This window comes from Pongo pygmaeus, chromosome 11 (genome assembly GCF_028885625.2).
Source record: "Pongo pygmaeus isolate AG05252 chromosome 11, NHGRI_mPonPyg2-v2.0_pri, whole genome shotgun sequence".
NCBI lineage: Eukaryota > Metazoa > Chordata > Mammalia > Primates > Hominidae > Pongo > Pongo pygmaeus.
The window spans coordinates 51,578,317-51,604,188 of record NC_072384.2 but is presented as its reverse complement, the minus strand read 5'-3'; the positions used below and the strand labels follow the sequence as shown (position 1 = coordinate 51,604,188).

The window sequence follows — 25,872 nt, the reverse complement described above, 5'->3', positions numbered from 1 at the left end:
TGAACCCAGGAGGCGGAGCTTGCAGTGAGCCGAGATGGCACCACCGCACTCCAGCCTGGGCGGTAGAGTGAGACTCTGTCTCAAAAAAAAAAAAAAAAAGAGGCTATTAATAGTTAGGTTTTTGGGGAATCAAAAGTTATACACAGATTTTCGGCTGCGTGGGGTGTTGGTGTCCCAACTTTCATGTAGTTAAAGGGTCAGTTGTTTTACTTTTGGGACATAAAAGTTAAAAAAACCTGAATGCTGGATTTATGGGATTAACTTACATGAAAAAGAGTTCAACTGAAAATCTGCTGTGGTAACACACATAATTAAAGCCTTGATACAATAGGATACATGATAACAATGTATAGGTGAGTTATTTAAGGAATTCCTCTGGGACTTCTATAGGTATGGGAACTTTTAAATAATGAAGTAGATAACACAGTAGATAATATAACAAAAAAGTCTTCAAATAATATAAATGTAATAGATTAACAAAATGAAAAAAGTGAATTAAAAAAGTGCTTTTGGGGAGATGTGGCAGTTAGCTGAACTATATGTTAGAAATTTAGAAGAGCGATGAAAGCATTTGTTTTAACATTAAAGCTTTTCATAGTACATTCACATGTTTATACTTGAACCTCTTAAAATTATATATCATGTTAGATTTTTTTCAAGATAATATTTTGCTGTTTGAAAGCTAAACCTGTCTTGAAGAAATGGAAAGATCTGGTATACATCTCTTGTGTTGACAGACCTTTTGTGAAATGGTTTGTCTCTTGATTTTGGAATACACGACATTTGCAACATGCTTTTTTTTTTTTAAAGTTCTATGAGCCTATAAACAAAATATTGTGTAAAATCATTTTATAGATTTATTCCTTTAACATTGTGAAATTTCCAGGATTTTAGTTTAGTTTATTTTTATTTTATACTTACTTTATTTTATTTTGAGACACGGTCTCGCTCTGTCATCCAGGCTGGAGTATAGTGGCATGACACAGCTCACAGCAGCTTCCTGGGCTCAAGCAATCCTCTTGCCTCAGCCTCCTGAGTAGCTAGGAGTACAGACACATGCCACCATGCCCAGCTAATTTTTAAGTTTTTTATAGAGATGAGATCTTACTTTGTTGTCCAGGCTGGTCTCAAATTCATGGGCTCAAGTGATCCTCCTGCCTTGGCTTCCCAAAGTGTTGGAATTACAGGCATGAGCCATTAAATATAAAATTATTTGGTAATAGAGTAATACCTTAATGTTTGAATTAAATTTATCAATAAATACTTAACTGTCTCTCTCTCTTTTTTTTTTAGAGCAAAAGATTGCCTAAAAGCCATAATGAAAAGAGTAAATCATAAGGTTCCACATGTTGCTCTGCAGGCACTAACTGTGAGTACAAGTCGTGTTATTATTTGATGCAAATTTTAAATGTGTTTTTAATTACAGTAAGTTAATATTTCAATATTCGTATATTAATTTTTATTTCAATTAATAGCTTCTTGGGGCTTGTGTGGCAAACTGTGGAAAGATATTTCATTTAGAAGTATGTTCCCGTGATTTTGCAACAGAAGTACGTGCTGTGATTAAAAATAAGGTAAATTTTAAAAACAGAAGAACTTTAAGTCATTACAAAAATGTAGATTGTGTGTCATTATAACTATATGTGGCATTACTAAAGTATTATAAATGAAGTCATTTTTAGATACATTGAAATGAAATAAACTGTTCTGAAATTTGATTTTTTAATTTGTAGCACCAAAAACTATTCTCCCCAAAGTATATATACTGTAAATAATAGCAAATCCTTTTTGAGGGCTGGTAAGTAGTCATTACTTTAAGCATTTTACATATACTGTATTGTTGAATGCTCTTAACTACCCTTGGAGCATTAGATTCTTGGAAGTTAGATTCCCCTATCATTCTTATTTTATAAATGCAAAAACTGAGACTTAGAAGTAACTTGTCCAAGGTCATGCAGCTGGTAAGTGGAATAGCCAAGATTTACATCCAGGTTTCTCTGGCTCCATTCTCCAAAACATGGAGGAAATAATCTCTGAATATAAAAGATTTGTTGTCATTATAGTAAGACTTAGGAATTGGTGTTAAAAACAGTCATTTTGTATGAAACAACTATATCACAATATGTAGATAGGCATCTATCAATTACTTAACTAGGCTAGAAATTTCAGGACTTTTGTTGATGTTCATATAATTAAAGAGAATTTTGATGGTAATTCTCCTTGTTAAATATTTTAAGTACTTATTTTAACCATAGATTTTTGTTTATTTTCCTTTCCTTTTCCTTAAAAGGCACATCCTAAAGTATGTGAAAAACTGAAATCTTTAATGGTGGAGTGGTCAGAAGAATTTCAGAAGGACCCTCAGTTTAGTCTTATATCTGCAACTATTAAATCTATGAAAGAAGAAGGAATTACTTTTCCTCCAGCAGGTTCTCAGGTGAGAGATTCATTCAGACCCATGGTTGACCCTATAATATTTTGAAGGTATGTATGTTATGTAAAGACTAGGCAAGGTATGTCTAGATTATCATTTTCCACCTTTACTTCCCAAATGACTCTCTAGCATAGTGCCTTCCTTACATTTAGTAGACATTCTAGTTTTTATGTGTATTTCTTCCACATATCAGAACCTTGTGAAGTTAATCAGACATAATGTATTTAATGTTCCTCTAAGTCTACAGTCATGCAAAAGGCATAGGTATATGACATAGCCCTTATATTCAAGAAATTTGTAGCAAATTTGAATGATAGCTTTATACATGTGAAAAATAACTAATTTAGATTGTAAGTGACAAATACAGAATGAGGGGAATAGACTGTATACTGTCTATCTTAATACCAAAGAGAGAAAGAGGTGACTACAGATTGGAATGGTGAAGAAGGTAAAGAGGTAGAATTTTGGGACTTGAATGTATTAATATTTTGTTAGAAGTGAAGAAGTCTTATCAGGAGGTAAGTGAAATGAACAAATTCATGGAATTGAGAGGCTCAAGACTTGTTTGTTGAAGAGTGAATGTGCCTAGAGTGAATGCTTTACATACAAGATGGATGGAAATGTAAGACTTGAAATCTATTTGCTGGGAGAGGGGATAGCTTTAGTAGAACTGGGGTGTGGAGGCAGGGATGTTGACTCATGGAGTGGGCTGGTTTTTTTAGGTCTAGGGGAGAAAAATACTATTCCTTGGGTTTTGCTCTCAGTACCTTATTCCTTCCCATTAATATTAGGATATGGGCTAGGGAAAGAGACTATGAAAAGTACTATATTTTCTTTTATTTTAGATCATAGATCAAAGAGAAAAAAATTTTTTTTTTTTTTTTTTGAGATGGAGTTTTGCTCTTGTTGCCCAGGCTGGAGTGCAATGGCGCAACCTCAGCTCGCTGCAATCTCCGTCTCCCTGGTTCAAGCAATTCTCCTGCCTCAGCCTCTAGGGTAGCTGGGATTGCAGGTGCCTACCACCATGCCTGGCTAATTTTTTGTATTTTTAGTAGAGATGGGGTTTCACCATGTTGGCCAGGCTGGTCTCAAACTTCTGACCTCAGGTGATCCACCTGCCTCGACCTCTCAAAGTGCTGGGATTACAGGCATGGGCCACCAAGCTGGCCGAAAAAAGATTCTTTATAGCTGACCAGACCTAAGGGTACAAGGTAGGGTTTTGAGACAAGAGTCTTATAAGTAATAAAAAGGAAACATTTTCCTGTTCTGTCCTTTCTGCATATTTTTCTGAAAAATCTATGTAAAGAACCGGTTAATGGATCAGAGTCCTGGATACCTGTCTTACATGCTGTTTATTAAATTCAAGCATGACCTTCCTTACTTCACTGCTATGTCTGGCAGACCACTGCCACCCAGCCACAATAACTAGTAGAAGGACTTCACATATATTCCTAGAACTGCACCTCTTGTCTCTGTCCCCACTCCTCTCTCTTCAGTGATGATCATGACTTCTTGCTGGCACTCCTCGTGTAGCTGTACTCCTATAGCAGAGCTCCTCTCACTAAGAGACCTTGGACAATTGAGATCAGGAATACAGTCAGAAAAGAGTCTTTTTAAAATTCTATTAATATTTAAGTACTTTCTGTATGCCAAGTTCTGTGTTACATTTATGCAAAATCTAAGCCAGTTTGAGCCCTGTGTGAGTTTATAATGTTTTCTTGAAAAATCTGGTTTTATTTTAGTATTTGAAAACAATTACTTAAAATTATTATAAGGAACTTCACTTTTAGACCAGGGATGGTGGCTCATGCCTGTAATCTTAGCACTTTGGTAGGCTGAGACAGGAGAATCACTTGAGGCTAAGAGATGCAGATCAGCCCAGGAAACACAGTGAGACCCCGTCTCTACAAAAAATAAAAATTAGCCGGGTGTGGATGCATACACCTGTAGTTCCAGCTTCCCAGGAGGCTGAGGCAAGAGGATCACTTGAGCCCAGGAGTTGGAGGTTACAGTGAGCTATGACTGTGCCATGCACTCCAACCTGGCTGACAGAGTGAGACCCTGTCTCAAAAAAGAACTTCACTTTTAAATGAAACTCAGTTATATCAGTATTTTTTAAAATTTACCATCTGCAAGTAATTATAGAGCTTGTGTTTTGTTTGAAAAGGTAGTTGTGTTCATTTTACTCATACATTTACAGACTGTCTCAGCTGCTGCCAAGAATGGTACGTCATCGAACAAAAACAAAGAGGATGAAGACATAGCTAAAGGTAAATGATCAAGCACATGTAATCTAGTGTTGCTTAAAATATCTTTGTCAGGGCTGGGCGTGGTGGTTCACGCCTGTAATCCCAGTACTTTGGGAGGCCGAGGTTGGCAGATCACGAGGTCAAGAGATCGAGACCAGCCTGACCAACAAGGTGAAACCCCATCTCTACTAAAAATACAAAAATTAGCTGGGCATGGTGGCGGGCGCCTGTAGTCCCAACTACTCAGGAGGCTGAGGCAGGAGAATCGCTGGAACCCAGGAGGCGGAGGTTACAGTGAGCCGAGATGTCACCACTGTGCTCCAGCCTGGCGACGGAGTGAGACTCCATCTCAAAAAATATATATATGTATTTGCCAGAACATTTTTTTGAAATAAAAATGATAATAAAACTAGTATACTTTTATTTCTACCTCAAATCTAAAAACTAGTAGCATCCAAAAAGTAAGGAAAACAAATGACATGCTATCAAATGAATTTAATTCATTATCTTTTTTCAATAATATGTATTTGATGTGCTACCTTTGGAGAGATTACATTTCACCTTTTTTTAATGCCAAAGTTATGAGTCAAGCACAGAAATATGTTCATGGCTTATCCTATATGGAAAGCTACCCATATTATAATGTCACAATCTGTTTGCTATAAAAATAATTGCTGCTGTATATGACAGACCGTGATAATAAAGAATGAGCAAAAACTTTTTTTTAAAAATGTCATGGTTCCCTGCCCTGCCCCACCCTCCCGAAAGTTAACTGTAGCATGTAATTAGACAAATAAAATGCTTGATTTATTCTTATTAAATTTTACATTGTCATCTAATGTTTATTTTATCAAAATTAATTCCAGTTTCTTTGCATTTTAATTTTTGAAACTAGCTATTGAATTATCGCTGCAAGAACAGAAACAGCAACACACAGAAACAAAATCCTTATATCCATCCTCAGAAATTCAGTTAAATAATAAGGTTGCACGGAAAGTGAGAGCTTTATATGATTTTGAAGCTGTTGAGGACAATGAACTCACCTTTAAACATGGTGAAATAATTATTGTTTTGGATGACAGGTATGTTTTAAATCTTTATGGGAAGGTTTAAAGTGTAATGCCCTTAATTTAGAATCCAGAGTATTCAGTTCTTTGACTTTTAGTGTATTTAAATCACAATAGAACCTTTTCATACCTTGTTTTTTCTGAAATAAAAGTTAGGCAGATAATGTGAGCCTCTTCTCATTATATTTGATCATTTATGTTTGTTATATTTGATAATTTATATCTTGGATAAAAGACGTATTAAATAATATTGTTGATGACCACAACTGGGAAACATGTAAATACTCAGTTACTTGAATATGTTTACGTTGGCAGTTGTGTGTACTGAAATTACTGGCAGAAAAACTTTAGGAAGAAATATAGCGATATACCCTTGATCAGAGCACCAAAAGCCATACTTGGCTCCTCCCCAATTCTTAATCTACTACTGTACTCTCCTCAGAATTTCTCTACCATTTAAAGCTGTCATAAAAAATAGATCAATCTCTGTAGAGCTTAATACTGTTCTGTACTTTTAAAAGAAATTCATGAAATTTAGCAAGAGTGAGAAGTAAGCTTGTTGCTGTGAACACAGATTGCAGATGTATTTGGTATCCATTATAAATAACTTAGTTATTTATAACACACTAGTCTAATATATTTCTAGTATATTTTTAAATAAAGGGTAGATAAGTAATGGTTTTACTTTACTGTGGTAAATATTTATGGAGAAAATGTTATGTAATCGACTATTTATAATTAATAACAAATGAGGACACAGTTCTGTCTTCATAAAACCTAGAATAAAATAAGGGAGTTAAAATTACCATATAGACAATTGTATGGAAGGCAGAATGTGGCGAATACCATAAAAGAGGTGCTGTTGGAGCCCAGATAGCAGATTTACACTTGGTGCAAGCATCTGGCAAAGAAGGCTTATCCTGCAGCTCCATTTCAGGTGTGTATCTTGATTGGTTTTGATAAGATAAAAAATTTTGCAAGAAATTGAGGATGGGAAAAGGAAGGTCTCTTAGGCAATCAGGATAGTACCATCTTCACTTAGAAAATCTTTTTTCCATAAAGAAAAATTTTTTGAATAATCATTTGGAGTGGAACACCATGATCCCTGAAGGAGAATAGATAGAAATACAGATGTTTCTCAACTTATATTAGCCTACAGTTGGGCAAAATCATCTAACACAAAGCCTATTTATTATAATAAAGTATTGAATATCTCATGTAACTTATTGAATACTGTACTGAAAGTAAAAACCAGAATGGTTTATGGGTATCTGAGTGTGTATCACTTTTGCACCATCGTAAGTCATGCCATCATGAATTTGACACTGTCTGTAAAGGTGGAGAGATAGTGTGGGCTCTGAACACTGACAGTCTGAAATGTCAGGCTTATGAGTGTCTTTTAGTTAGAGTACTTACAAAAGAACTTAGGTTTACCGTTTTGTTACTCTTATACAACTATGAAGTTAAAGATATTTATAAAATAAAAACAAAATGAGTGGTTTTATCTAAGATTTTAATTTAGAGCATTACTTTACATAACAAAATTTTCTAAAATAAATTGCTGCTCACAAAACAATTTTCAGTTAAGATTTATCACCTCAAAAAAGAACTTTTTTATTTGTAACTGCTAAGAGAATTCAACATGAATATGATGGAATATGCAGGTCAATTGCTGTCATTTTGACGATAGGACACCCTACTTTTATAGTTGCTATAAGCATGCTTATGGGTAAAATATTGTCATTTTAGGTGATTGGTAATCGCTGGTAGACAAATGCAAACTTGCATGCTAAAGTTAAATGACAGTCTTCAGTTAAAAGGAAGTCATCCAGAAAATGACTCTACTCATTGTTTTTATACTTCTGTGGAATTTGAAGCGTAAAATTTTCACACACAGAAGTCCCTTGAAGTCCCTTGAAAATATATCATTCTTGGATCTCCGTTTAAGAACCATTGAGCTGGCAGGGCGTGGTGGCTCACACCTGTAATCCCAGCACTTTGGGAGGCTGAGGCAGGCGGATCATGAGGTCAGGAGTTCGAGACCACCCTGGTCAATATGGTGAAACCCCATCTCTACTAAAAATAGAAACATTAGCCGTGCATGGTGGCGCACGCCTGTAGTCCCAGCTTGGGACTACTTGGGAGGCTGAGGCAGGAGAATCACTGGAACCCGGGAGGCAGAGGTTGCAGTGAGCCGAGATCACGCCATTGCACTCCAGCCTGGGCGACAGAGCGAGACTCTGTCTCAAAAAAACAAACAAACAAACAAAAAAACATTGAGCTGATAGAAAAGGTGCACATTTCTTATTTATTTATTTGAGACAGAGTCTCGCTGTGTTGTCCAGGCTGGAGTGCAGTGGTGCCATCTCAGCTCACTGCAACCCCTGCCCCCTGTGTTCAAGTGATTCTCCTGCCTCAGCCTCCCCAGTAGCTGGGATTACAGGCATGCGCCGCCATGCCTGGCTAATTTTTGTATTTTTAGTAGAGAGGGTTTTGCCATGTTGGCCAGGCTGATCTCAAACTCCTGACCTCAGGTGATCTGCCCACCTCGGCCTCCCAAAGTGCTGGGATTACAGGTGTGAGCCACGGTGCCGGCCCAAAGGCGCACGTTTTTTATTAATGGAGTATATCAAGAAAGTGTTTTACTTTCTAAACTTTTAGCTTTATCTTACCACTCCATGTTTCTTTTCTTTTCTTTTTTTTTTTTTTTTGAGACAGGGTCTCACTCTGTCGCCCAGGCTGGAGTGCAATGGCGTGATCTTGGCTCACTGCAACCTCCACCTCCCAGGTTCAAGTGATTCTCCCACCTCAACCTCCTGAGTAGCTGAGAATTCAGGCGTGCACCACCATGCCCAGCTAATTTTTTGTATTTTTAGGGGTAGAGACAGGGTTTAATCATGTTGGCCAGGCTGGTCTCAAACTCCTGGCCTGAAGTGTTCCACCCGCCTCAGCCTCCCACAGTGCCGGGATTACAGGCGTGAGCCACTGTGCCTGGCTCACTCCATGTTTGTTTTCTGTGTATCATTTCAAATAATCAAGTGGAATTCTTGCAGTTCCAAAAATGCCATTTTCTGCTTAGTCCTCTGTAGCATTGCACCTTTGGTTCTGTCTGCCTGGAAAGCCCTGCTGAAGGAGGTAAAAGCATTTAGAAAAGGAAAAGAACTTTACTTTCAAGGACAGTTTGCAAGGGAGTCCAGGCTTTAGAAAAGTTGCCTCCGCATGTTAAAAAGTAAAACAGGTATTTTAAGGAAAAGACCCCCACAAGGTTACCAGGTTTTTCCAGGTTTACTATTTATATGTTCATGGTAGAAATAGCAGTTTTGTCATGTGATTATTATATCCATAAAGGACATCACTACCTTCAGTCATTGTCATTGCAAAAGTTAGCAGGTGAGTACTTTTTGTTAAGAAATCAGTAGTTAAAAGGAAAGGCTCAAGTTTTTATGTACTTTGAGACCTAAAACTAAATACGGTAACATTTTTTGTTTTATCTCAGAGTGCAGAGTTTTTTGTTTGTTTGTGCCTTCTTTTCTTGCTTATCAATGGCAGGAGGGCAAAATGTCATTTTTATTTCCACAGACTTAATTTTCTTTTCCTCCTGGCAAGTGCCTACTTAACCTTCAAAACCCGTGTCAGATTTTATATCCTCTGAGAAGCCTTTCAACCTTTCTCTGCTTTTTAGCTCCCAGTGGAGTTAAGAGTTCTCTTCTTTGAGCTATAGCTCTCTGAACGTATATAACAGCATTTCTCATACTGTAGTTTAAATAGAGTCATTGCTCAGTTCCTTAGAGAGTTGGTTCCAGAACTCCTGTTGATACCAAAATCCACAGATGCAAGTCTTCAATATAAAATGGCATCATATTTGCATATAACTTACACACATCTTCCTGTATACTTTAAATTATCTCTAGATAACTTATAGTACCTGATACAATGTAAATGCTATGCAAATCACTATATTGTATTTTTAAATACAATATATTGTATTAAAAAAATTTTTGTTCTATTGTCATTTTTGTTTATCTTTCGTGAATACTTTTGATTTGGGGTTTGTTGAGTCCATGGATGTAGCACTCGCCAGATACAGAGGGCAAACTGCACTTCTTTATGTATGTCTCTCTACTAAATCAGTTGATTCTGAAGAGGCTCATCACTTCCTTGGGTGGGAGGAAGGGGAAAGGAGAAAAATTCTGAAGGTAAAGCAAGATAACATATTTTTAGTCAGTTCTGTAGGAGAGGTTGTAAAACACTGCTAGATTTTTTTTTTCTTGTTTTTATGGATAGGGTATGACTGTGTTGCCGAGGCTGGAGTGCAGTGGTTATTCACAGACGTGAGCATAGCACGCTACAGCCTGGGCTCCTGGGCTCAAGCAGGCGGCCTCCCTCAGCCTCATGGGTAGCTGGGACTACAGCTTAGTGCTAGATTTTAAACTTCTTGAGGGCACAAATGGTGTCTTAATTATCTTTGTAATTTCAATGCTTAGCCTGAAGGTACTATTTTCTCCATGGTAGGTTTTCAGAAATGTTAGCTGAATAATGTTTGTTGAAGGTGAGGTTCATGTTCTTTACACTTGTATCATTTTTCGTTTTTCACTCAGTTGTGATTTATTCTTTTTTTAATATAAAAAGCTCTAAATATAAATGCTACATTAAAATTTTCTTTAATTATTAAATGGTTTGTGTAAAATTAGAGTGCCAATTTCTTTAATTTGGGAATTTAAACTTGAACAATGTTTTTTTGCCATCAACATTCCATAGAATCAACTTGTAGTCAGTGGAGAGAATATAGAGCTGGATTAGGGCTGGGAAGGAGTTGTCAATTTGATTGCTTTGCCTACTTTTATGCTTCATCAAAGAGTTTGTAGTAGTGGCTGGGAGGAAAATTATCCTATATTGGTAGGACCACTAAGGAAGGGTACACATACAGTTGTTGGTAGGTTCATATGAAACACTTGCATCCATTTCACAGGTTTGGGTTTTCTCGTTTTATACAAAAATTTCTCAAGTTCAGCTCTCCTTTTCAAAATGAAAAGTTAACTTAAAAATATGTTTGTAAGAGAAAGAAAATTTTTCCTATCTTCCATAGATATTTGCAGATATGATATCTTAGAACTGTCAATACATCAGTACCTCAGTTATTTTCTGGCTTTAAGAACTTGGATGATATATAACTCTTTCATCTCTTTCTAGGGCTCATAAATGAAATGATGTTTCATAATCATAGACATTAATTCATCCATAAGACTCATACTTAAGAATGTCTATCCAATGAGTCAGATTTTTGGAAAGGAATAGATAAAATTATCATTATTTCCAGATACTATGGTTTTCCATATAGAAAATTCAGGAGTCCAATGGACAAACTATTACAAGTGGTAGGAGTTCATAAAGGTTGTTGGATACAAGCTCAACATACAAAACTCAGTAGTATGCTTTAATCACAACTTTTTAGAAAATGTAGTAAAAAAAAAATCAGTAGTAACAAAAATTATATAAATGATCTAGAAATGAATAAGCCTAACAAAGATATGTAAGGTCTTTATGGATTAAATTATAAAATTATTTGAAAGCTATAAAAGAATATAAATATATATTTACATATTATGTTTTACATAAATGTAAATGGAGAAGGATACCATGTTCATAGGGAAGAAACCTTAATATTACAAAGATTTCTTTTTTCTTATATTATTGCATAATTTCAGTGCATTTCCAGTTCAAATCCCAACAGGACTTTTTCCCCAGAGAACTTGAAAAGTAATTTAATATTAATGTGGAAATTTGAAGGTATGCAATAAATGAGAAGGAGTAACATAGGAAGGGTATTTTCCCTGGCAGATATTAAGGTACGTTAACAAGATGTGTAAACAGATGTACGGACTATTGCAACAGAATGGAATCTAGAAATAGGCTCATGAACAGATTACTGTTTGAAAGGTAGGGTATTATAAATTAGTAGAACAAATGATGGACTATTTAATAAATTTTGCTGTGATGAATGGCTCTTTTTATACTACAGATAAAATTTTGATCAGTTTCACATAGTACCTCAAAATTTCATTCCAAATGAATTAAAGACCTAAACATGGGAGAGGGAAAAAAAAATAAAAAAACTAAAACTACAGTTAAGTATATAGGAGAATAGATTTAGTAGTTTAAGGGTAGAAAAAGGTAAAAGTATAAGCCATGAAAGAAAAGATTGCCAAATTTGATTGCATAGGGGAAAAAACCACTGTACAGTTAAAGAAACCATAAACATATGCTGAAAAGACAGCGACAGCCTAGAAGAAGGTCTCTGCATAATTCAGACAAACAACTGCTGTCCAAAATATGTGAAGAACTTCTACAGATCCATGAAAAAAGACAAATGATCCAGTAGAATAAGAAAAGTGGGCAAAAATACGAACAGTCAGTTTGCAGAAAAGGCAATCTGAATAGCTAGCAAGCACAAATAGATGCTTGGGAAATGCAAGTGCATACAATGAAATACGATTTCTCTCCTGTCTGTTTATCAAGTGTTAGTTGGGAAAATTATCACATATAAGGGAAGATGACATTGTTACATGCAACCGGGGGAAGGAAAAGGTGAATTTTCACAGCCATTCTAGGGAACATTTGGCAATATCTAGTAAAATGAAATGCTTATGGCTGGGTGCGGTGCCTCACACCTGTAATCCCAGCACTTTGGGAGGCTGAGGCAGGCGGATCACTTAAGATAAAGTTTGAGACCAGCCTGGCCAACATGACAAAACCCCATCTCTACTAAAAATACAAAAATAGGTGTGGTGGTGCATACCTGTAGTCCCAGCTACTTGGGAGACTGTGACAGGAGAATTTCTTGAATCTGGGAGGGAGAGGTTGCAGTGAGCCAAGATCATGCCACTGCACTCCAGCTTGGGTGACACAGCAAGACTCCGTCTCAAGAAAAAAAAAAGAAATGTTTATATTCTTAAATCCCAGCAAGTTCACGTCTGTGAATAAGCGCAGAGAAACTGTTGCATGTGTGTCCTCAAGTCTAGGATGATCATTACCTTATCCTTATAATGGTGAAAGACTGGAATCAACCTAAATGTCCATCTATACAGGAATGGATAAATATGGCCTATTCATGTGATGGAATTTTAATTTAAAAGGAATAAGCAAAATTTGAAAGTATTAATATATAAAATTAAAAAGATCTGTATGGATTAGCATCTATGTCTGTCTGTTCTATATGGACTTGGCTATAGATACATGTAAAAGAACAAAAAACAGACTGACAAGAAGGCTACCAACTTTATTGTGGCAGTGTGGTAAGATGGATGTGGTGCTGGGATTTGGGGTCATTACTAAAGGGCAGTTGTGTTTCCTGTTTACTTTTTAATTTTTTAATTTTATTATTTTTTTTTGAGACAGAATCTCACTCTATCCCCCAGGCTGGAGTGCAGTGACGTGATCTCAGCTTACTGCAACCTCTGCCTTCTGGGTTCAAGCGATTCTCCTGCCTCAGCCTCCCAAGTTGCTGGGATTACAGGCACCTGCCACCACACCTGGCTAATTTTTGTATTTTTAGTAGAGACGGGGTTTTGCCATGTTGGCCAGGCTAGTCTCGAACTCCTGACCTCAGGTGATCCACCCGCCTCGGCCTCCCAAAGTGCTAGGATTGCAGGCATAACCTACTGCATCCGGCCTTACTTTTTTAAAGTCCAGAATAAAAAATGATTAATTGCTAATTGGTTCTAATTTTTTTTTTTTTTTTTGAGACGAGTCTTGCTGTGTCACCCAGGCTGGAGTGCAGTGGCACCATCGTGGCTCACTGCAACCTCCTCCTCCCGGGTTTAAGCGATTCTTCTGCCTCAGCCTCCCAAGTAGCTGGGACTACAGGTGTGTGCCACCATGCCCGGCTAATTTTTGTATTTTTAGTAGAGACGAGGTTTCACCATGTTGGCCAGGCTGGTCTCAAACTCCTGACCTTAGGTGATCTGTCCACCTTGGCCTCCCAAAGTGTTGGGATTATAGGCATGAGCCACTGCGCCTGGCCTGGTTCTAAGTTTAGATATAGGGATGTGGATATTTGTTTTACTTGTACTTTTTAATATCATTTGTTAAATTTAAGAAAAATGACTTAATTATAGCTGCATGTAAACGGATATATTCAAAGGAGGCTAAATTTAATTTTTAATTCCTCTTTGCTATTGTATTAAAATGTGGGGAACAAATGATATTTTTTGCACTGTATTTTTAGTGATGCCAATTGGTGGAAAGGAGAAAATCACAGAGGAATAGGACTTTTCCCATCCAATTTTGTAACAACTAATTTAAACATAGAGACCGAGGCAGGTAAGTTAAATCTTAGAGAACATTAGATCTATTTAAGTTTTTTTCACTTAAATTTTATGATTCAGTTTTGGATGTAAAGTAGATTGGCATTTAACTTTTGTTTTAAATCATTTCTTTATAGGCATGACAATCTAACCTACTTTTTAACCAAATTAAGGGGTTAATTTAGCCTGTGTCAATCCCAAGAATTATTTCCTCTTATTTTACATCCTCTGAGAGTTAGCATACATAGTTAAATGTCAGGCATAAAATCGTATGTGACCATGCAGGTATTGAAATCAACCTAACTATGTAGTGTAAGAGGCAGTTCATATCTATTCTGTACAAAGAGTGTTTTGATTCATCAGTGAACCACAGAGGCAAAGTGGGAGTGGTGTGGGGAGGTTGTGGTTGGCAAGTGCCGAATATGATTATTGGGGTTAGGAGTACTCCTAAATTTTAGACCTTTCCTCACCTTGATTTGATGCTAGGGAGCTTGAAACAATAACAAAGTAATGTAATCAAGCCACTAAGCTTCCTGTTTCAGATCTGCTGAACTTAAGTCAGTCTGCAGCCACAGACAGTTCCATTTTAGTCACTTTAGCCATTGTCAACCATGCTGAGAAAGCATTCCATTTGTTATTCAGGTAGGGAGGTGGGGAAATCTGAGTGTAAAGGAACAGCTCATAATAGTACTAATGATGGTAATCAGAAATAGTTACTGGTTTTTGAGCATTCATTATTTGTCAGGCATTATGCTAAGTCATCTGTACTATTGCATTTCAATCTCACAGTTCTGTGAGATAGCTACTTTTGTTGCCCTGTCTTACAGATAAGGACACTGAGGCTGAGGGATTATGTGTCTAGTAAGTGATTGAGCCAGGATTCTATGGTCAGTCAATCTGACCTTAACACTGACTCACTGAGGGATATATCAGTGCTAGTCCTTGCTAGTTCAGGAGAAAGAACTTCAAATTTTCATTTGAAAATTGAAAGCATTATGCATGTGTAACATCGTCTTAGTATGTGTAGAGTGATACATTCAGAAAAATGAAGTCGTGAGAGGTTGATACTCACTGATTTGAATATAGAGTACTTTGCCATTATTTATAATTTTATTCCTCTTAACTGACTCTCTAAGTAGATAGGAATATTGGAGATACCTTTAAAAAATAACTTTATAGATCATGCTCAGGGGATTCTATATAGCAATTTCTCCTTGACATAGGCTGGAGAGTATTAAGAGGAAAAAATATTGGGGGTTTTCAGTTTATCCTTGTGTTATGCTGACTTCTCTTCTTTGAAAGTTAGCCAAATATTTGAAATAAATGACTAACAGTTGGGATTTAAAATTGTTTGGCTACATAGGTTTTTATTATAGTTTTATTTTTACCAAAATTTACTTTGTTAAAATATGGTACATTCTAGCAATACTCCAGGGAACATTTAAATAGTTTTCTGGGTTTATGTATTTGTAAGTTTTTTTTCAACCTTCTCTTCATGAAAAACTTTGTGTTTAGTGTTGTTTTAACTATTATCGAAGTTAGCTTAAAATAAGTTTTATTTTTTGTTCATATAGGAAATAGTTTTTTTAATAGAAGCGAAGAGTGTAGAAGGAACTCGTAGATGTAACTATGAAATTAGCTAGTTAATAATCTGCTAGATAATAATCTGCTGTCATATATTTATTCACCCCAGTGGTAACACTCAGTTTTCAGGAAAATGCCTAAAATGTCGGCTGCTGTTTATATTGTACACTTGTTCCACTAAAATTTTAAGTTCCAAGAGGTTAGGGATTCTTGTCTGTTTTATTCACCGGTGTATGTATAAATGCCTAGAACAATGCCTGGCACATAATGAGTACTAAACAAGTGTTTGTGAAATAAATGACCAAACGTATGTAATAAACGTATGTAATATTGATTATAAAATGTGATGAATATTTGAAGGACTTCTGTTTTTTTTCTTGTGGACAATCATAGGCCACTTATAAATTAATGGCTAAAATTACTGAAGTAAATGCTGAGGAACTTAAAATTACTTTGTTTCTATAGCGGCTGTGGACAAATTGAATGTAATTGATGATGATGTGGAGGAAATTAAGAAATCAGAGCCTGAGCCTGTTTATATAGATGAGGTAGGGTCCCTCTTTTGTTTAATAGTTAAACTATCAAGACATTTAAATGTACTATCTTTGAGAATGCTTGGAAAGAGTAATTTCATATTTACTGAAGTTAAAACTCTTGAGTTTTTAAAAAAGTGTCCTGTTACTTTTTTAGGATAAGATGGATAGAGCCCTGCAGGTACTTCAGAGTATAGATCCAACAGATTCAAAACCAGACTCCCAAGACCTTTTGGATTTAGAAGGTACTTAGTGAATATTTTATATTATTTTAATATTACTTAATATTTTAGCTATTCATGATGTCTTCAGTTTCTTCTGCCTTGTATTTGCCTCTAGAGGTTAGAAATCTCTGGTGGGGAACAGACTAGTGCAGTAAAATAGTAAAGTATGACTTGGAAGGCATTGTCATAAACCTGCAAATCCTTTTCATAAAGGAAGTATTTGTATTTCTTTAAGCCCACTAGTAAAACTGGCTGAAGATTTTTGCAGTCCAAAAAAGGACAGAATTAAAAATAACAGTACATCAAATTGAGTCAAAATGTTTAAAATGCTTATCGCTGTTTAATGTTCTTGTATTATGAATTTAAAGGACCAAATTATACATGATAATTGTTAACTTCATAACATAGTCAATTGATGCATGTTGATGTGTCTTTTAGTCTCTAAGAAATGTGAGAACAATTAAAACGTGTTTTTTATGCTTTTAAAAAAAATCCTTTGGGATAAGAATCTCTGGTAAATAATTCTTCTTAAATCTTTTTATAGAAGAAACATCTGGTTATGAATATAGAATACAGCATTGTGCTCTTTATTGTGTCAGTGTTCACATTGGGAAATACACAGTATGTTTAATCTTTAAATGTCTTAAGTAAATGAAAAATCTTCATATCTGATGGGCAAAGGTTACATAGTTTATATACTGTGGCTTAAGTTTGTTTTAGTTAACTAATCATAGTTTTCTAGATGTCTTTAAGACTTTGGGATAACTCCAGATTTCAGTCTGTCAACTTAGTTAATAGTTTCAAGAAAACATAATGAGGTTTTTATTTTAAAGTTGACCTTGCTTTTAGTCACATGATAGTAATATGTAGTAGTAGTGCTGAATAGTAGTCTTTCTCTAGCATGAGCTTAATCTCTGTGTATTATGCATAGTGTTGTATATTGGTGCTATATTGTTAAAAATTGTTGAAATTGGCTTAAACTGGATTAAGTTTCTATATTTGTAAGTATTTTTGTATTTACAGATATCTGCCAACAGATGGGTCCAATGATAGATGAAAAACTTGAAGAAATTGATAGGTGAGATTTTTCGTGCAAGGAATAAAAAGTATAGTTTTGGGGGGTTCACTTGTTTTTTGGCAAACAGTAAAGTAGGGAAAGTTTTTGTGGAACTGTACAATTCATGGAAATTGTTTTTCAGTTTCCCAAGCTCTTACAAATTTATAGCAAGGTGGTGCTTTTTATTTTGTTTTTGTTTTTCTAAAAAACAAGCTCTGACAAGTTTTATTAAATAAAAATTTTGCATGGCTTACTTTTCACCAGTCTGTTCTAGCATGCTTCTAGTGATATTAGAACTGCCTGGATCAGTGATAGCCAGTGTGCATACTCTCTAGTATTTTCTGCATGCTGTGCCCATCATTGCCACTGTAGTGATGGACAGCAGTTTTGGCCAACATTGTATAGCACTCTATTTCAGATTTCCTCAAAGCTGGACAGTTTTAGTGAGGATGACCAATTTTGCTTTGCCTTTTCTGATCATCTTCAGAGTCTACTTTTACCCCAGCACATACTTTCCACTTTTCATAAGTTGGAGCCTAGAGTTGATCAACTCCTGACTTTTTCCTCTTTGAGACTATCCTGCCTTAAGTCCAGGAGGGTCCCCAACTAAGAGCAGCTGCCAAGATGGCTGAGGAGTCTGGTGTTTTTTATTTAGGGTTTTTTTGGAGATGGACTTTTGCTCTGACACCCAGGCTGGAGTGCAGTGGCGTGATCTCGGCTCACTGCAACCTCTGCCTCCCGGGTTCAAGCAATTCTTCCGCCTCAGCCTCCTGAGTAGCTAGGATTACAGGCGTGCACCGCCACACCCGGCTAATTTTTGTATTTTCCGTAGAGACAGGGTTTCACCATGTTGGCAGGCTGGTCTCGAACTCCTGACCTTGTGATCTGCCCAACTTGGCCTCCAAAGTGCTGGAATTACAGGCATGAACCACCGTGCCTGGCCGAGAATTGAATTCTTATGAGAAGTGGTACTTATAAAAATTTTAAATGAGATTTCTCTAGTGTTTGAAGCTAAATCACACCTTCTCTTTTCATTTCTTGTCCTTGTATTTGTTTCTATTGCTCTTTTAATTTTATCCTATATAGTTTTCTTTTTCTTTTTTTTTTCTTTTTTTTTCTTTTTTTTTTGAGATGGAGTCTTGCTCTGTCACCCAGGCTGGAGTGCAGTGGTGCGATCTCGGCTCGCTGCAACCTCCACCTCCCGGGTTCAAGCCATTCTCTGCCTCATCCTCCCAGGTAGCTAGGATTACAGGTGCCTGTCACCATGCCTGGCTAATTTTTGTATTTTTAGTAGAGATGAGGTTTCACCATATTAGCCAGGCTGATCTCGAACTCCTGACCTTGTGATCTGCTCACCTCAGCCTCCCAAAGTGCTGGGATTACAGGTGTGAGCCACTGCACCCAGCCTCATGCCCAGCTTTTTTTTTTTTTTTAAAGATAGGGTCTTGCTGTGCTGCCCAGGCTGGTCTCAAACTCTTGGCCTCAAGTGATCTTCCTGCCTCAGCTTCCCAAAGTGCTGGGTTTATAGGCATGAGCCACTGTGCCTGGCCCTTATTGTCCTTTAAAAATAGGAGCAGCCGGGCACAGTGGCTGAAGCCTGTAATCCCAGCACTTTGGGAGGCCGAGGTGGGTGGATCATGAGGTCAGGAGATCGAGACCATCCTGGCTAACATGGTGAAACCCCGTCTACTAAAAATACAAAAAATTAGCCAGGCGTGGTGGTGGTGGCCTGTAGTCCCAGCTACTCGGGAGGCTGAGGCAGGAGAATGGCGTGAACCCGGGAGGCGGAGCTTGCAGTGAGCCGAGATCTCACCACTGAACTCCAGCCTGGGCGAAAGAGCAAGACACGGTCTCAAAAAAAAAAAAAATAAATAAAAATAAAATAGGAGCAACACTGAAGGGGGTAGACTTTCAGGGTTTTGAGCTTTTAACTTGGTTCTGCTCCCTTATTTCTCAGCTCTCTCTCTGAAGTCAGAGGGAGAACCTGTAGTGAAAGGAAAACAAGGGATAGGGCTTAGTATTCCATCATCATCCCTTTCTAGTGGTATTTATTGAATTAATATATAAACAGCACAAGAAGAAAAGATTAGATAGGGCCAAAATAAGAAGGAGAATAGAAACTACTTTTCTGCCTCTGCCAGAGAAGTGCAGTAGCAACAGGACTTTTCCTAGTCACCAGAGATTGTCGTCTTTGTTCCAGGGGACATTTTAAAAATAAATTTGTTGTGTTTTCTAAAGAAATGAAAAATCTGTGTGGCAATTAACAGTAGTTTTGCCATATTTTAGAGAAAGCATTAAATATCTCCTTACACATCTACTTTGTTTCAATGCAGCATGTTAATGGTTAGTGAATAATCAAACTGGAAAAGATTATCATAAAAGTATTATGATAGATGTGGCTGTATGTTTAGTTCAGACACAATTTTTTTTAATTTTTTGTATATTCAATTTGAAGTTGGTTGAGTGCACGGATGCAGAACCCATGGACATGGAGGGCTGAGTGTTTGTCCACACATTCTACAATGGAAATCATTGTCCTTGATAATTATCCCTTGATATGAGTAGATATTATATAATGAAAAAAGGCAGAAGCTATGACAATTTAATCTTATTTTTGGTTCATAAAAAGAATTTTGTTAAAGGAAAAGATCTAGAAGAATTAGAAGTCAGAGTGAGGCCACTGTGGGGGCTCAGACCTATAACCCCAGCATTTCAGGAGGCTGAAGTGGGAGAATCATCTGAGCCCAGGAATATGAGACCAACTTGGGTAATACAGTGAGACCCCGTCTCTACAAAAAAATTTTTTAACGATTAGCTGGGCTTGGTGGTGTGTGCCTGTAGTCCCAGCTCCTCAAGAAGCTGAGGTGGGAAGATCACTTGAGCCTGGGAGGTCAAGGAGGCTGCAATGAGCCATGATTGCACCACTGCACTCCAGTCTGGGTGACACAATGAGATCCGCTCTCAAAAGAAAAAAAAATCAAAGTGGCCATTCTGATATTAGTTAATTTTTTGAGTGAGAACTCAACCATTAACCAGTTTTCTTACCAGTTTGTTTTTGAATAGGCCAACTGGCATTTTTTCTTGTTGTATGGCCACAGCTGCAGATGCAGCTCCTGTTCTGGGAAATGTTTCCTGTTCTTCAACAAATTCTTATTGACTATTATTTACCCTAGTCAAGTATTCAAAGATAAATATCCTTTTTTCCCTTGAATGGATCATCATGTTTGTTATTCCTACTAAGAAAAACAACTTTACTGTTAGAAAGTTAAATTGTACATTTCATTTTTGTCATTGTACAGAATGAAATTTTGTAGCATTTTATCATCCTAAGAAATTATATTGAGTAAACATGTAAATTGACTCCAAAAAAGTTTAGGTAGATTTGTTGAAGAGAGATTCATAGTCTGGACTTAACTATGTTCCAGACTATTCTAATCTTATTTCCTCCTGTCCTCCAAAGGTAATTTTCTACCACCTGATCAAGTTGCTGTTTTGCCTTATTACTCTGGGATTGTGTCTCAAATCTTTAAGGGGATTTCAAACACAGTGATCATGTCTTTCTACTGCATTTTCCTGGTGTTTCATCAGCATACTGGGTTTTGTGGATCAAATTCCTACAGTTACATTTTAGTTATGCATTTGTTAGCATGGCACTAATTTCTGTAGCTTTCTGGGTGACTTGTAACTGATTTTTTTTTTTTTATTATTTGAGACAGAGTCTCGTTCTGTTGCCCAGGCTGGAGTGCAGTGGCGCGATCTTGGCTCACTGTAAGCTCTGCCTCCCGGGTTCACACCATTCTCTTGCCTCAGCCTCAGCCTCCCAAGTAGCTGGGACTACAGGTGCCTGCCACCACACCCGGCTAATTTTTTGTATTTTTAGTAGAGACGGGTTTCACCGTGTTAGCCAGGATGGTCTCGATCTCCTGACTTCGTGTTCTGCCTGCCTTGGCCTCCCAAAGTGCTGGGATTACAGGCATAAGCCACCGTGCCCGGCCTGATATTTTTGATAATAGAGTTTGACCTGCTTAATGCAGTCATTCCTACCAGAGAGAGAACAAACTTTTCATTGTTGTAGTTCAGACATAACAGACTCTAGTAGAAGAAAAGTGACAAATCTTGATAGGACTCAGTCCAGGCTGTTTACTTGGTAGTCCTGTGTCTGTCTGTGTGCCTCTGCTTGTTGCCTCTCTGTGTTTATGTAGAAAGAACCACATTCAGTAAAAAGGCTTGTGGATGTTTCAGGTCAGATGAAAAGTGGTTGCTTAGCTTTTGTAAATTTGACAGTGCAAAGAGAGTTCTTTATTACTCCCAGGGGAACTATCCAGTAGGAAGAGTTTTCTCTGAAGCTTCTTGGGCAAATTCGAAGATGCTTTTATTTGGGTTTGTTGTCATTACATAATAAAGCATTGGTTTACTTACTTTCTCAAAATAAACCAACCAACAAATGAGCTGTAGAGATTAGTCTTACACATTGTTTTTACTTGGATTTTCAAGGATAATTATTTAAGTAGGTTTTTTTTTTTCAGTTGACACTTTCATGGATATAAACAAATGAAAATGTGTGTGTGTGTTTTTTTAACAAGTGTTTTTAAATTTCCATCATATTGTACTTCATAGAGGTTCTGAGCCTTGCCTGGGTACTTTCTTTTATTGAGATTTTTAATTAAGGCCTAGATTCTTACTCAAATTGAGAATTTTCTTTTTAATAATCGAATTCTCAACAAAAACCTGGAATGTGTGAAAGTAAATTCTCTCAGCACCAAAATTATGAATTGATTGCATTTTATGAGGTGTGGAAGGACTTTTCCCTAATATTATAAAGTCATATTGTCACCAGTAGAGGATTGTGACTGCAAGTTGTCCATGTTCTTAGCATTTTGAACAAAGAATTGGACAAAATGCCCAGCAAAGCAAAGAAACATCGAAGCAACAAAAGAACAAAAGCAGGGTTTTATTGAAAAAGAAAGTACACCCCACAGTGTGGGAGTGGGCCTGAGCAGCAGCTCAACGGCCAGGATACAGAATTTTCTTGGGTCCAAGTACCCCCTAGAAGTTTCCCATTGGCCTTTTCGTGCTCACCTCATGTAAATGAAGTGGAAGCTCACAATCAGTCTGATTGGTTGCAGAAAGCAGCCAACCAGAGGCTGAAATGAAGTTACAAAGGTAACACTGCTGTGCAAACATCTGATTGGTTGCAAAAAGCAACCAATCAGAGGCTAGGGTGAAGTTACAAAGTTATATTTCTGTGCAAATAAAGACTCCGCCCACAGTCAGTCTGATTGGTTGTGGACAGCAGCCATTCAGAGGCTGAAGTTACAAAGTTGGAAACGAAGACTGGACCTGTAATCAGTCTGATTTTTTTCGGACACCCAATTTCCCATTTGCTGCACAGAAAACGTGGGGGGTTTGCAAAGGAAGTAGCCTCTGGTCCTTTTGTTACTTAGGTGTGGAAAGTTAGGGTTGGTTTTCCTTTCAATTTAGTTATAAGAAGTAAGCTTGAAAAACAGCCTTAGATTCTCTGCCTCCAGACCCTATTCTCCTGCCTCAATATCAGCCTAGCTATTACAAAGATTAAGCAGTTCTTCCTCTTAGTTTCCCTTTGTGAATATTCTTTCATTAAATATAAAAAAGCCTTTTAATATATTAATAGGAATTGTGCTAAATTAAAAAAATAATTTGTATTACTAAATACGTGCTAAAAACTAGAAGAGTATTATAATACTTTTCTTCTACATCAGGAAGCATTCAGAATTGTCTGAATTGAATGTAAAAGTCCTGGAAGCTCTGGAACTATATAACAAATTGGTGAATGAAGCACCAGTGTACTCAGTCTATTCAAAGCTCCACCCTCCAGCACATTACCCACCTGCATCATCTGGGGTTCCAATGCAGGTGAGCATGTTTTTTGAGAACATTTTCTAAATTATAAACAAGTTTTAAAAGTAAAAGAAAATGTTTTATAGCATAGTATTAAGATTTCTTTTGTCTGTGAATAAAATTATAAAATTTATCTTTGATTGTTTCAGTAAATATTGGCTAAACAATTAACATTCACCAGAGCAAATTAGACAGATACTGATATTTCACAAATACATTTTAGTTCAGTTTTAACATGGATGAAAAGACCATTAAGTATGTGAGGGTAGTTCTGGTTCTTCATATGCTTTTGTAAGTATAAAGCATAAATCTTTTATGTAAATATAAATCCTTTTTGTAAATGTGGGGTATAAATCTTTTGATTTAGGACAGTACCTGACATATCAGAAGTTCCCCAGGTGAGGTACTAACGGTTTCCTGCTGCTCAACAAAATTTAACATTTCTTTACAAATTTCCATAAAGATTTATTTGACTTACATGATTATTAACAGGCACAATGAACTTCTAGAGTATGCTTTATACTTCCTTTACTTAGCTGCATGACTTACATTGTTAAAAATCTGTGCATAGCAAAGATATGATACATGTCTAGGAGGTACAGACTCCGTAAGCCATCCAGGAACATCCATAAGCCATCTTTTTCCAGTACTTTTCACCTTTTTTGTGTGCTTGCCATGTGAAGTGAATACTTAACATTTGTCAGTATCCCCATTCGGAAGCGTTTTTTGAAATTTCAGCCTATTAGCCAATTGAATTCAGAATGAGCTTGGATGAGCAAAATTCATGTTAATTTATGAAAACTGGTATGTAAAGGTGCATGTGAAGGAGACACCAAGGAGATAGGGTAGAATGTGGGTGCATAATTTAGATGACTTGACACAACATAATTGTTAAGTAAAAAAAGAATAGTCACTATGGTAACTGTCACGTCAGACAAGATACATTTATCAAATATGCCATGCCTTGATCTTTTTGAAAATTAGGAGGGTAGGCAAGATTTTTCTGGCTGCAAAAGACATTTGGGATTTATTCAGTTTGCTTCTGTTTTCAGAGTTGTTCGCTGCTGCTGTGAAAGTGGAACAAAACAGCAGTGTCTGTATCATTGTATGATAAAACTTTATGTTTGCTTTTTTGTGTGTCTGTAAAGGGTTATTTGCCATTCTGTGTCAGGTTTTGGTGTTTAGTTGCATTCTACTTACTGCGTTTTGCCAAGCACAACTCATGTCTCTAAAAAGTTAACTTTCTTTCTGTTAGATTCCTCACATAATCTGTATCTACAGTGTTCACTCAAGAGCATTTGAAATATTCAAAAGTTTTTATTCTAATTTGACAAAAATATATCTCTACTAGAAGCAGTTGGGGTAACACATTAGTTGTATCGTGTAGGCTACTCAGGAACCCTAAACTGCAGAAGAAGCTGATTCTCACAGTCTCAGCCTATTGTCAGTGGATTGTTACATGTCTACTAAGGAGGTAATGTGATTGTACTTAATATAGCTTATTTGGCATTTCTAGCATTCTAAATTTTCAGATGAATGGTCTTTGCTTTAAAAATAGCTTAATTTAAAACTGGATTGATGATCATTATGGTATGATATGATATTAAATGTGTGCATTGTTTTGATGCTATATTTAGTAGACAGGTGGTAGACCCTGTCCTTAAGGAGCTGTTGTCCTGAAAATAAGTAGGGCACATATAAATGTCCAAAGAGACCTAAACCATTTTTGCTGTTTCCTGAGGATACATGTCTTTTGCCCATAACTCTTCTTTACTTTTGTCCTGTTTGTCTTAAAGGTAGGAAATAAAGTAGACATTGCCAGGGAAGCCCTGGCACCCTTATACCATTTCTTTTTCAGCTTTTTCTCTCAAGTTTCTTTCTTAGGAAGGAGTTGGATGAGTCATCCTGGGATGAGGGTAAAGAAGGTTATCATTGTTATAGTGACTTTGAGTAATGGTGGGCTTCCCTTCAAGGGAGTGTATAGTTTTCTGTGGCTCTACAGCAAGACATGTTTACTGAGTAATAGGCAACCTGGATAGATTGCAATCCACTACTTAAAAGTATACCACCTGTCTTTCTCCCAGCTCTCTGTAAAAATAACAGCCAAACAAATCAACTTTGCATAGATTTGGCACTGTGATTTGACAGCTCTCCACTTTTAGCTCTAAGATGGATAGATTGGTAGAATCAGATTGCTTCCCAAAGAAGTATAGTTTCTTTCCTTTAAGTCTTTTAACATTTTAAATATATTATTAGGCACATGTTTGGGAGATTAGTGAATCAACTTTTTCTTTCTGATTAATAGACATATCCAGTTCAATCACATGGTGGAAACTATATGGGTCAGAGCATTCACCAAGTAACTGTTGCCCAAAGCTATAGCCTAGGACCCGATCAGATTGGTCCACTGAGATCTCTGCCTTCAAATGTGAATTCCTCAGTGACAACACAGCCTGCTCAAACTTCATATTTAAGGTAAGTTTTGGGAGCTGTATTGATTTTATAATTATATGTGTTAATTTTCCTAGATTTTCAGAATGAGAA

General features: G+C 36.7%; 1 protein-coding gene and 1 pseudogene across 2 annotated transcripts in view; one reads left to right on the top strand and one right to left on the bottom strand.

Moving 5' to 3' along the window:
• The window catches only part of STAM2 (signal transducing adaptor molecule 2), a 57,391-nt gene that overhangs the window by 24,480 nt on the left and 7,039 nt on the right, over window positions 1-25,872 (top strand). For both annotated transcript variants that reach the window (XM_054479304.2, XM_054479306.2), the window contains 11 exons: window positions 1,294-1,369; window positions 1,476-1,574; window positions 2,291-2,437; window positions 4,635-4,704; window positions 5,579-5,765; window positions 13,975-14,069; window positions 16,103-16,185; window positions 16,328-16,415; window positions 17,418-17,472; window positions 23,190-23,343; window positions 25,634-25,803. In XM_054479304.2, the coding sequence (XP_054335279.1) occupies window positions 1,294-1,369; window positions 1,476-1,574; window positions 2,291-2,437; window positions 4,635-4,704; window positions 5,579-5,765; window positions 13,975-14,069; window positions 16,103-16,185; window positions 16,328-16,415; window positions 17,418-17,472; window positions 23,190-23,343; window positions 25,634-25,803 (1,224 nt within the window). The remainder of the gene's footprint in view (window positions 1-1,293; window positions 1,370-1,475; window positions 1,575-2,290; window positions 2,438-4,634; window positions 4,705-5,578; window positions 5,766-13,974; window positions 14,070-16,102; window positions 16,186-16,327; window positions 16,416-17,417; window positions 17,473-23,189; window positions 23,344-25,633; window positions 25,804-25,872) is intronic.
• LOC129031156 (large ribosomal subunit protein eL30-like) lies at window positions 17,702-20,526 on the bottom strand (annotated as a pseudogene).